Source organism: Lepisosteus oculatus, chromosome 9 (genome assembly GCF_040954835.1).
Source record: "Lepisosteus oculatus isolate fLepOcu1 chromosome 9, fLepOcu1.hap2, whole genome shotgun sequence".
NCBI classification, from domain to species: Eukaryota; Metazoa; Chordata; class Actinopteri; order Semionotiformes; family Lepisosteidae; genus Lepisosteus; species Lepisosteus oculatus.
The window spans coordinates 41,004,980-41,017,714 of record NC_090704.1 but is presented as its reverse complement, the minus strand read 5'-3'; the positions used below and the strand labels follow the sequence as shown (position 1 = coordinate 41,017,714).

Below are 12,735 nucleotides of genomic sequence, written 5' to 3'. Positions count from 1 at the left end.
ATAGAAATCTAAGCAAGACAGCAGATCAATGAAGTCGCCAATTAGCACAGGAGATTTTGAGCTCAACTGCAATGACCAGGGTTGTCAACTACCGAAGTATAGAATTCTTATCACTAAGCCTTTTTCGATGATTAGTTTATTTTCATCTTATTGACCTGGTTATGGTAATAACACTTGGAAAGCCAACAAAAGCCACAAGACGCAGCAGTTTAAGGTCTGACTTCTCTGAGCCGCTCTGTTGAAAGGCAAGGGAACGGGCCCTCATTTGAAGTCCTGACATGTTATACATCATCGTGCTTGGCTAAACATCTTCTTCCGCACAACTATGTAAGCAGTTTTTCAGAACCTGTTTATTTTCTGGAGTTATTTACCTTTTTGTAAACAGACAAAAAGATGAAAGCACTTTGATGTATGTGGCCGGCCTGGCCACCACTGGAGACCAGCTTGTGAGACGGCCTTTGTGTCCTGTTATTGTTCAGAGAGCCTGCCAGTTGTCTTGTGGTTTGAAAGTTGAGATGTCTGGATTCCCAGTGGAACACAGTCTAATAGATTAGGGTGCCTTCAGTCTTTGGCATTGCTAAAGGTCTGGCAAACAGACCCAATAAAAAACAACCAAGCAGACACAGGCGTTTTTTTAGTCAATAAGGGTATATTCAAGCCACATACTGCAAATGAAAAAGAACATCAGCAACTCGTTTAATTAGATCTGTGTCAGAAACCTCTGGATCTGAAGCATCATAATTCAACACTCCTCTCAACCGTTAACAGCTGACTCTCACTCAGCTTCATTTTAGCACAGCAAAGCACACATGAAGCTGTGCCAAACTGAACATTCCTGTAATGGCTTGCCACTGTTTAATTCTGAAACAATGAAGGCAAGTGTATAATTCTGCATGTGCAACTTTAAAACATACAGACATTAACCTCTAACAGAAGATGTTTATTATTGTTAAGCTAATCAATATCTCAGCTGCATGCCTATACTGAATGAAAGGGCTTTTCCACTTCCTCTGGCAAGAAGCATAAACTTTTACAATCTACAACTTTCCACAACAAAACTGCATGATTATAGTCATCTCTCTCAAGAGGAAGGAGAAAAAAATGCATCCTTTAAGATAATGATAGTCTGTCCTGCATGTTAATTGGTGATTCCCTCCACCCCCTCTTTGAAACTCAACAGAGAAAGGCAGTGATTCACCAGCCACGGGTGGAAACTCCTTCAGGAGGGCTACAGAGACTCATCAATTCACGTCAGAGGCGCAAGCACCAGGGCGCCAGCCTTCACACAGACTCCTGGACGACTGTCACCTGAGGATTCCCAGTTGATCTCACGTCTCCAGCCACTTCCTCAGCCCAATCCTACACTGCCATTATCCCATTGGCCTTAAATAGAGGGGTCTGTGCAGCATCAGGAAGAAGAAGCCTGATGTGTCCGTGTAGCAACAGAGACACCGTGTTGTTATGCTGCTGTCTAAACAGTCACAACACATTCCCCACTGAGAAAGCTTGGAGCCAGCTCATGGAATGAACTGGCTCCTTAACAACCTGGAGACATGCTACAGCTACCAATGAGACCTTATGCTCTCATTAACATTGCTTCAAAGATTCAAGGCAGATTTCTGTTGTTTTGCTTCCCCTGCTAACTTAATTATACAGTTCTGAGATAACACAGACAGTTTAGGAAGTGAGATATTTTTCACATAGCCTATGTAAGAACATACAAAAATAGAGAACTTTCAGAAAAATTGAAAATTGCAGCTTTAACACTGCCAACCTGAAATTCATCAATGGTTTTATTAGCTGCATTAACTGGAAATTCACTGTAGGCAGGCACTGTCAACCACAATCCGAGGAAACGATTTCAAACAGCTTCCATTCCAGCAAAACAAGCCCACTGGCCTTAACACAATGACAGCATAAAAAAAACATTCAGGAAAACTTTTTCAGAATGCACTGAAACACGCTGAAAAAAGCACCAATGTGGCAAGAGGGTCCTGCAAACAGCTCATGACTGTGTTAAATCCTCGTTTCCAGAGATGATCAGAGTCGAGCTGCCTTCCCGAAAACGTCCACAATTTTCAGAAAGCGTGTAATTAAAAAAGAAAAACACTTTTTGCACCGGCTCAACCTGTCAGCCTCATTCAATCGTAACCTCGATCTGCCAAGAGACCTCAACGGAAAGCTTCTGTCCTATCTTGAAATAATTAGTTTCCATTGAACAGGGCATCATCTGCAACCAATATAGGATCACGTCTGACCAAAGAAGAAGCTGCTCGACAGATGTGTCTTCAGCCTCTCACTGTTTTCTCTATTGAAGTCAACATCTCAGATGGTACTTCTTGACACAAGCCAGGCATCAGGATTGTTTACTGATGCTTTCTGGATAATATAGAAAACATGTGGGAAAGAACTTGAAAGGATGCTTCGAATGTGTTAACACAGAAACCCCGTACATGTTTTTTTAACAACAGGGCCTAATTGCATCTTAAAAATAGAAAGTAAAATTAAAATGGGATGCTTTTGAGAAATTTCTCAGGGTGAAAGAGGAAGAAAACACAATGTTCAAAGGCAAGGAAACTATCTTGGAAAGGGGTAACAAACACTGAGTTGATTAGTTTTACAACCATGATAAGCCAGTAAAATGGAAACACACATTGTTTCTGACACCATCATTGTGAAGTAATCTGTCACACTGCTTCACAGAACCGAAGCATTCTTTAACATACATCCACAAGCAAAATTCAAGGCCTGAGAACTGATAATAATAATAATAATAATAATAATAATAATAATTGCTTGCACTTATATAGCGCTTTTCTGGACACTCCACTCAAAGCGCTTTACAGGTAATGGGGACTCCCCTCCACCACCACCACCAATGTGCAGCATCCATAATAATCAAACTTGTCAGGGAGCAATTTAAAAACAGTGGTTCCATTTCAGTGCAATTTGCACTGTATCTTAAGAAAGACAAAACAATCTTTAACAACTGACAAACACTGTTAAATCCAATCGCTTTGTTTAAGAAGAATGAAAAAAAAACACCCAAATTGAAAGCCTTGTTTAGTATCCATAGAGTGCTGTCTTTACAAAAGTGTTTAAAAATTTCATATAATATGTCCTTAACCACACTGTCGTCATCTTCTGATCATTGCCAATACTTTTATCCCTCTAACTGAAAGAGAAAGGCATTTGCAATCTGTAAATCTAAAGTGAAACAATATTATTCTCAGGGTAACAAAGACAATATTTTCTTCCATGGCTCTCATACATCTGCTTTACTTTTTATATCAACCTCTACTCTCCCTGAAAACCCCTGTGATTTAAAACGCTACATCAGGCAGCCAGCATAAATGGGAAAAGAATAACGTTAAAATGTTTATTTAAAACTTTAATTAAATAAATGCAATATCTATTATCCTTCCAAGGAATATATACAGTAGCTCTTTTCTGCTTATTAAATTTTATCATATGCTGATCTAGCCAGAAAATCTTCTACATGCCTGTTCTATAACGATAATCATCACACTTATTCATTTGCCACTTGCTTGTAGATTTGGAGATGAATACATACTGTGCTTTCCACTCCAGCTCTTTGCCGGGTACTTGGCACCATCTCCAGCTTAGCGTTGTTGGGAAGGCTGGCAAATCTCCACTGCAGTGACAAATCCAGAACTGTTCTCTGAAACCTAGAAATAAACACCAGCAATGCAAGTGATTTCTCAATGGACGGCAACAGAGGTGTTCAAAGACAGAACAACAAAGGGCTGCAAAATGGCCAAGAATTCAGGATATTCTCAATGAATGGCATGAAGCTGAGACAGTAGTAATAAAATAACAGTTTTTTTTCCTTATGGGTGATGCAATTGGGTTAGCATGGTGCATGCATGCTTCATTATACATTTGCTCTGCAGTTCTACAAATTATGCTAAGGATTATGTTAAACCCACTCAGAAGTCACAAAACTATCATCTGGTGACCATCCTGTCATTCAATTTAGTGTTATTCTTTTTTTAGGTCCTTCTTATCCAAGAGTATATGCAACTCAGACTTGAATGTATCCTATATATATTACAGCAGGACAAAATGGAAATAGGACAGACTTTCATTTGTGACAGAAAAGGGTATTTTTGTTTTCTTCATTCCCATGCCATTAACTGAAAAATCTCTTACAAAAACAACAGTGAGTTTGGATTTTATTCATGCTATATCATGTGATCTGACAGCATTCCAGGCAGATAATGAAAACTATGTATCATGTGCTGAGACAGAGAGAGCACCTGACATCACACCCCATCGCATTGTATTTGAGGTGCATCTAGTCATTATTTTCATTATGCTAAACTTATGCGTCATGGAATTACTACTTTTATTCTAATGCCATTCACAATGTAAGCCCAACAAAAAGACCTGTAATATATCATTGTGTGTTCTTACAATTTTGGATAATGACAAGTGACCAAACAGTTCAAAAGTAACGGCTCAGGCTTGACCTATTATAACCAGGCCTACACACACACACACATATATATATATAAAATCAGAGATTCTGAAAAAAAACAAACAAATAGTATTCATTTCATAAAAAGAACTTTATAATATTTGATCATCAGGGTAAGGAAGACATCTCATTACCTTAAATCTGTTCAGGAATAACGTGGGAAACAGCAAGTTAACATTTTATTCCAATCTTATTTAAAATCTGAATGCCTCATGTTTTGTTTTAAAGCATTTTTCTACCAGTTTTAGTTTATATTAGTTTGAGCTCTGAGGTGAAGACAACAACAGCTTTAGCTGACTAGTTAAAAAAAAACTCAAAGCATTACATGTATTCTGTGTTGTAATAACTTGTAACATTTTTGTTATCCACTCATATTATTGAAAACATTATTTCTTATGCTGGCTGACCGTGCAGATATAATTTATAAGCTGGTGCTCATCCTAGGTTTATTAGGTGTATGTATTAATTCTACAATTCAAGAGATTGTTGATTGTTTTTTTGAAGTAGCTTGGACCAGTTTTCCAAACCCAGTATTAAGAAACATTGATGGGTAAACGGGGAATAAGAGGCACTGAATTTTGAACATCAAAATTTACTTTCTAGACAGGACTTAAAGTCACAATCATAAAGGGATCCAGATAAGAGACAAGTCTAAAGTGCTTTTTACTTTTAAAAGTCAAACTTAGAGTACACTGATTTAAGTCCACAACTCTCAACTGCCATAACCCTAACCCTACCCTTTGCTAACAATCTACTACACACAACCTGCTGCAGAAAAGTATGCTACCACACAGTGTTCCAGTTTCTATATAAAACCTAACCTCCTAACATCCAACAGTCCTTCCGGTTAGTAAGAACACTCTTTATTCTGAAAACACGGGAGGCACTACTGGTTGTACATCTCCAACAGTAAGCATAAGTAAAACTAAAAAGTACACATGATCATCTAGAGGCAACAGCATACACAACTTTTTAACCTTTATGAGGTTATTAATGTACAGTACAAAAGGGCATAATATCCAAAATAATGTTCCTTCTATATTACTAACACAGCACTTACTTAAGATCATATTCATCTGGATTGAAGCCTTGTTTCTTGCACACATCTTCCAAAACCTAAATTGGAAAAGCAAATGTTGAACACATTCAATACTGATCATGTATTTTTTAACCTATGACTGCATTTCATGGCACTGTTTTAGGTTCAGTGTGAAATCGGTGTGAAATTATTATGGTTAATTAATAATAATGTTTTTTTGTATTGTATCACTAAAAGTGACCAAATACTTTACATTACAGAACAGTAGGTTTTGCACTGCACAGTTGAGGTTAAGTGATATTAACTGTCTTTCTTCGACAAGCTTACACAGGTACAGTCAAAATAACTTAAATTCTTGAAATCTTTATGATCCAAGTGCGGAAACCCTTGTTTAAACAGCACAATTCACTTAAATGTAAATCTTTCGTTAAAAGAAAACGAGAGAAAAGAGATGGTTGCTTTTTTTTATTACACAAAGGCTTGTTACAACGGCAGGTTGTCTTATTGTGATAGGATGACAGGACAAGGTGTAATAAACTTATACGGGAGGTTTCAATAAGTAAAAAAAAAAGTAACGATACAAGTTTAAAAATCAAAACGCCATTGTTTTCACAAGTTTTTGCGTGTAATAGACCCTCAGTGCCCCGAAAACTGAAGTGTCATTGTGCAGCCGCCAAAAGGAAACACCCATTAATTCAACACGGAGCAAAGAACCACACTCATTTCTTGTGTTCTTTTAAAGTACATATGCAAGTTTGTAAATATTTACCTGTAGAAGCGGGGTACTGTGTAAGACTTTAATCGTCTGCCTCCTACCATTCGGAGCAAGAACTATCACAGCTGTGCTGTTGGCAGCCATGATTGTATGACGTCTCCCTGTTTATTTTGAAACAGCTTTATCAACAAGCGCGTACAAAGCCCTGAGAACACTCGCTCTCGTTGTGCGGCCGCTGCGAATCTACGCGAATAAGGGGAAAGTGAATAATAGGATATCGGTTTGGATAAAGGTCAACTTTCGTTCTTCCTCCGCGCTTTTTATTTTAAATGGTAAAGACATGTCATCTTGTCAGAGACTGCTAGACGGAGTATGCGGTTTTACTGCAGCTGTTCCGTGAAAATTGTGGATTCCAGTGGAGTTAGTAAAGACATTCAGTGCTTTCGGACATGCATAAGTGCAAATGCAATTGAACCATATTCGTATACTGCACAGCTCCTCCCTAGTCCTATTTAACAAATACACACCCACGAGTCCGCCGCCTCGGTTAACTCGAAAATAGCACAATAGGTAAATAAGTAACGTTTCCTTTTCGATAACCTCGGTGCTGAAAAATGAATGTATGTGATCGAAAACTAAATTCCATTTTGTTAACTAATGTGAAAAACTGACATTCTCTTAATAGAGAGGGAAAAGCGACGTTTAAATGTAACAGTGATCGTCCTAGAATACACATGAAATAAGACTTCGATAGGCTTTTAGGGTATTTATAAGTATTCTGCAAGGAACATGATGAGACTGTATGGGCTGTGTGTATTGGTTTCGGAAAGGCAGTGTCTAGCACCAGTAGCTGCTAACGAGGATCATCATTAGTAGTTGATGCAATCTTGTTGGAATGAAGGACCATCCTGACTAGCAGCACTGTAAAGCTGCAGAAGTGGCCAGGAATGTACTTCTTGAGCAAAGAGTACATCATGTTTGACATCTTTATTTAAAAAAAAAAGATAAAATCTACTTTGAGGTTATTCTCTTTGTAATTCAATACTATACTTAACATTCATCCCCAAAACCCAACTTGATCAGCAAGCTAAAACTCATTTGGCGACCCTGCTGATTTACACACCAAGAGCATTTGAGAAGCTACTGTAAGCAGTGCACTTGGAAAAGTCTTGGAAACAATATAATGTAGAGTAATTCATTGAAAATGCAATTAGATTAACAGTAATTAAAGATTTTGAATGAAAAATTGCACAATTTAGTGGTGATGAAATTGACCGGTGTATATGTATAATTGCATAAATCAACAAATGTGATGCATGTACCTGCGAACATATTGCAGTAACCCGTAACCATTTATCAAAATATTCTAATTTATGTGATAGACATATCTATGATATTTTATTACCCTCTTGTAGGGTTAACAGGGGAAAATAAAAGCTAAATACTGTATTGTGGTCCCAATATCAAACTCTTTATGTTAAGATAGCACTACTAGGTTTGCTGCTTTCAAGACAAAAATGAGAAATGCCACTTAAAAGGTATTTAAAGAAATGATCTTGTGAAATATAAAGATTTTATAGACAGTGGTTTTTCCTTTGTTCTTGGAACAAGGACCTGCACCTGTTTCTGATGATGCGATTCAAAGCCTACCCCTTTTAAGAAGCTGATCCATCCTGATCTCTTTGATGTAATCCGATCTACCAGTTCCAAATAACGGGATTTGAAGATCAGGCATGCGCTTTCAACGGCACATACTGATCAAAAATAACAGGGGGCTGGGTCCTCACTTTTGGGTGTGTGCGAGACTACATGTGGAGCAACAGTGCTGGGAGGAAGGAGGATTAATCCTGAAAAGTGGCTGCTGGTATAGTACACCGATACCTGGGCACTGAGTTTGAAGATAAACGTAAGACTGAAAACATAGGTGTCATAGTGAAGAAATCCCAGCAGTTCTTATATGGTCTGAGAAAACTCAGTTCATTTATTTGTTGGTTCACTTCATGCACTCACAATGACAAAAAAAAGGCCTTTCACATTTTGTAAACCTCATTGGTGAGCCTTTAAGACCCCTGGCACAGCTTTTTATACCCAGTAGATCCTGGGAAAGACCTATGCCTTCACCAAAGACCCATCTCGCATCCTTCAGCGGTCCTTTGAACGTCTGCCTTTCGCTGTCTACAGTGCAATTTAGCATTGTTCTAGAGGCTGTTGGGCTTGCAAGCAATGGATAATCAACATGATATCTGTTGAACAGAGCTCCCCCCCACAAATGTGCATGTACTAATACCTTTCCAAATACTGCACGCTTACTTTCAACCACTTTTGTGGTCCGTAGCTGTTTTTATCTCCGCAATGTTTTTTTGTGCTTTGCTTTTGTCATGTGTTGCATGTTGCACTGCTGCTTGTGGCTTGAATTGAAGCCCACTCACTCCCCCCACCCCCCGGGGATGATTCACGTATTTTGAATTGAATTTGAATAGAATTGAATTGAAAAAAATGTTTCCATCCACTACAATGGTGAGTCCTGCTCTTCTGGAGTCCTGCTCTAGAGTCCAGGCCTCTAAAATTCAAACCACTGCGAAGCTCTCAGCTAAACCACTCAGTGTATAGGTCTGGCAGGGTGCAATTAAACTGATTGGAGATACAAGAGACACCTTGGCTTTCAGATGAGGAGAAGGCTGTGCTTCTGAAAGGCTATAGCCATGACAGCAAGGTCATTCTCAGCTGACCTAATTCTGGAATTCATCCACTCAGACCTTTTCGCAATATTTGCGTCTGCGGGGCAGAACAGGAGGGAAGACCAGAGCAGTTTAAGACCCTCAGGTTCAAATTAGACCCACACTACTAAGATCAAAAACAGGCCCAACCCCAGTCTTGTCAGTTACTTGTAGTGTTGGGCAGCTAGATACGTTCTTTCTTGTATAATGCAAATAGAAGATAATCCAGTTACCTGGTTTTAAGTAATAACGGATTTAGTTTTAAATTTTTCGCATGCCGATGAGGTCCAGAACTGTTTCTTCAATAGTAGATTCTAAAGCGGTTGCCGTGTTGATATGAGTTTCTTGACCAGTTCTTTTGATTGGAAAAGTGATTGGAGAGTGATTGGAAGGGGTTTGTACCTTTTCCTGGATGTGCCTGAACATCTTCAGTGCTTCTCTTTACTTAATGGGTGTGATGCGCTGCTGTGCTATGCTGTTACTATCATCCTTCAACCTTCACACCTTTTTCCGAGGACAGATGTGAAAACACCAGTTTACAATATCTTTAGTCACATCACTGAGGGCAGAATTCCTGGCGAACGTGTTGCTGCAGTGCGTTGGAAGATCAGCCCTGAGCTCTGGCTGCCCATCTGTGAGCGATTTAAGGGCTCCGATTTTGTGGATGACTTGTGATAAAACAGAAGGTATAAGTAAAAGAGACTAGACTCAATCAATGACAGGTCTGTTCCTCCAGGGGCTACCACATGTCCAAATCTTGCCAAACATCTGTTTGAAGTTCTCAGAGAGTGCCATCAGCCTTCTTCAGGAGATTCCAAATCACCTTTCCTTTCTTATCAGTCTGTTGATATGTTAGAGAACTTTTAATGAGGTTTTCAACTACAACCTGCTCCCTGTGTTTTTCAATTGAAACATACAAAGCATTCCAGCAGAGCACTATCCTTTGAAAATACTTCTAATTGCATGACACAACAGCTAAAGCATGCAGACGTTTCAACAAAAACAATGTCCCTTAAAGGATCATGCCTACATTTTTTATTCAACCGATCTTTCAGAGATTTAAATATAAGAGGAACATATGTTAGCATTGATAGTTTACCCATAGAGTAACTGTGTAAACAGTCTCTTGCTTTTTTCCCACTTATTCTCTCTCCCTCTCTCTCACGTTTTTAAAGCTACAATTGTTTAGACAATGTGAGCGATATGCTCATTATGTTGTATTTTAAAACTGTGACTATGTGTACATAGTAATCTAATGCTTCATAATCTCTTGGATTCTGCAAGAGGGTGTTGTCCAAAAAGCATTATGAAACAATTACGTGGTGAGGTTTTAACCAAAACAATCACCCTGATCTAAACTATTGTTCTTACAAACCTATCAACAATTCACTCTCTACAATTAAAGAGCCAGAATCATGTGCTGTAACCTGATAGTAAGAGTGTCTTACACATACATAAATGTATTGGAATGTGTTAGTCTTCCTGCCATCCATGTGAAATCAGACCAGGAAACAGAAGAGTCTCTTTCAGTACCCATGCTTACTTCCATGGGGCTGAAAGTCAATCACCTATATATTAGTATTGTAAATGTTGTGTCAAATACTAAACAAATACCAAAACAAATATATGTCAAGCATTTCTTTTTGTCCCAACCTTAGTACAAAGCAGCACTTTCAAATGCCAAACACGTCCCAAAAGATTAAATTAATAAATTGGTTTTATTCAAATCTAATAAAAATCGAGCCAAAAATTACATATGCTTTTGGAGTTCAGGATTTTCAGTTGAAGTAAGGACTCTCTGGTATTGATAAGCTTCTCTTGTAGAAAACACGATTTCATTGATAGTGTTCTTAAAAAACAAGAGAAATAGACTACGTCTGGAATCTTAATTTTATACCACAATTTTAAACGAGAGGATTCACTGGACGTATGTCTGTGGACGCATTTTATATTTACTAAAGTTATATTATAGAGCTCTGAAGGGAAACTGGGCAAAATCACATTTTCATCCGTTACATACCGGCCAGCCCCCTCTGCTGCCTACTATAATGATATGAGATCATTCTGTTGTTAACAGTCCAGGAGACTGTTCTCAGATTGCTCATCCATTTTCCTACATACAGTGCGAGCATTAGCAATTTGATTGCAGTAAGGAAAAGCCACACTGTCATGCAAAGGCGCCTCTGATCGACGGATCTGAAATCGCTCTCTCCGCAAGCTCCCACGCGATACTGTAACGTCTCCTCGAATAGAACAGTATCCTGGTAGCATATCTATTGTGTCCTTCTTTAGCATTTTAACAAAAGAATGGCTGTAATATGCCACTCTTTGAACGGGCCAGATAAGGGTGGGTTTCCCGGTTACCACGTTGCTGGGTAAAATGAATCCAAGCCCCCTAGTTGAAAACAACAGGCTTCTGCAGTTAAGTGTCCCATTAACATCATCGCTACACTCCTCTTTTATCTCACCGCCTATGGGCCGATAAAGTCTTCCAAGAGGGTCCCGAAAAGTCCATAAAACACTAATGTCTTTATGTATTTATTGTGCGCAACGGTTAATTAAGACATCACCCCCCCCATCCAGAGCGGGAATAAACTAATTACCATTGCAATTACTCCGAGAAAGAGAGTTATAACAGGACTTGGAGTGGTACGCCTCTACTTCTCCTAGGACTATTTAAAGTCCTTTAACCGTCGTCTGACAGTTTTATTAAAGGTATGCAGGGGGTTTTGTTTTCTTTAGTACCCCAGCGAGACGCGTATTGCCATTTGCGAGGAAGTGCGAAACGACGTATTTTGCTCTATTTTCTCAGGTGACTCTTTCGGCACTTCGCAGTAATCAAGGCGTCTCTCGCGGCTTCGCTAATTTCTTTTCCTTCCCCCTGTGAAGATTAGGAAAACTGGATCCACCGCACGTTCTCTGGCTTCTCCCTCGAGCGCAAAAGCAGTCGTATTTCGGGATGAAATGTGATAATAATTATACACGTGCATATACATATATATCAGCAACCTGTCAGTCCCCTGTTTTTAGGAGACAAGATTGAAATTATCATCTTCATAGTCCATAGGGACTATAAATCTCGCTAGACTGTCGTCCAATATATTCCAAAGGAAACAAAGGCAATTAAAAATAAATTATTATTATTATTATTATTATTATTATTATTATTATTATTATTATTATAGCAGAAGTCACTATAGCTGCATTAGGAACAGGCAGAGGTTCAGAAAGATTCGTGTGCCGCACAGACCTTTTCCTTGCGCAATAACTACGCACCCATCAAGCACAGCACGGAGATGTGGCTGAAGAGCGCTCCAGCGACGAGATTTACTGTTTCACAACTGTGCTAATGCCAGAAAAGTGTGGCTAAATCTCGACATTTCCTCGAAGCAAGGCTTCTGCGGTTATCGTATTATCTTTAAAGTGACTTTGCGTGGACTTGACATCCTTTAATGTCTAAATTACAGGGCAGAGTGGGGGAGTTTGGGTAGGGAGGGAAGAGAGCCGCTAATCAGTAATGGGTTAATTTGTCTATCTTATAGCTTTTCTTCTCTTTTCATGCGAGGATACCTCAGTTAAATCGAAGATCCTCACGTGACGGCTCGCTGCATCACGCAGACTTGGATCAAAACAAAAATAAAATACAGCTACTTTAAATCTCGGAGACCTACGAACACAAGCGGGTATAGCCGGAGCCGCCACAGGGACATTCCTGTATAACAGTTACGTGTTTCCAGTCAAAGGATGCGAAACTGGAGTGTTT

The 12,735-nt window shown here is 39.0% G+C and overlaps 1 protein-coding gene across 1 annotated transcript in view; it reads right to left on the bottom strand.

Moving 5' to 3' along the window:
• The window catches only part of aspscr1 (ASPSCR1 tether for SLC2A4, UBX domain containing), a 67,274-nt gene extending 60,857 nt beyond the window's left edge, over positions 1–6,417 (bottom strand). Inside the window, exons 1-3 of the mRNA XM_015356516.2 lie at positions 6,310–6,417; positions 5,562–5,617; positions 3,575–3,689 (exon numbers count right to left, since the gene is read on the bottom strand). Of these exons, the coding sequence (XP_015212002.2) occupies positions 3,575–3,689; positions 5,562–5,617; positions 6,310–6,399 (261 nt within the window). The 5' untranslated portion in view covers positions 6,400–6,417. The remainder of the gene's footprint in view (positions 1–3,574; positions 3,690–5,561; positions 5,618–6,309) is intronic.
• Between the last annotated feature and the right edge of the window lie 6,318 nt (positions 6,418–12,735).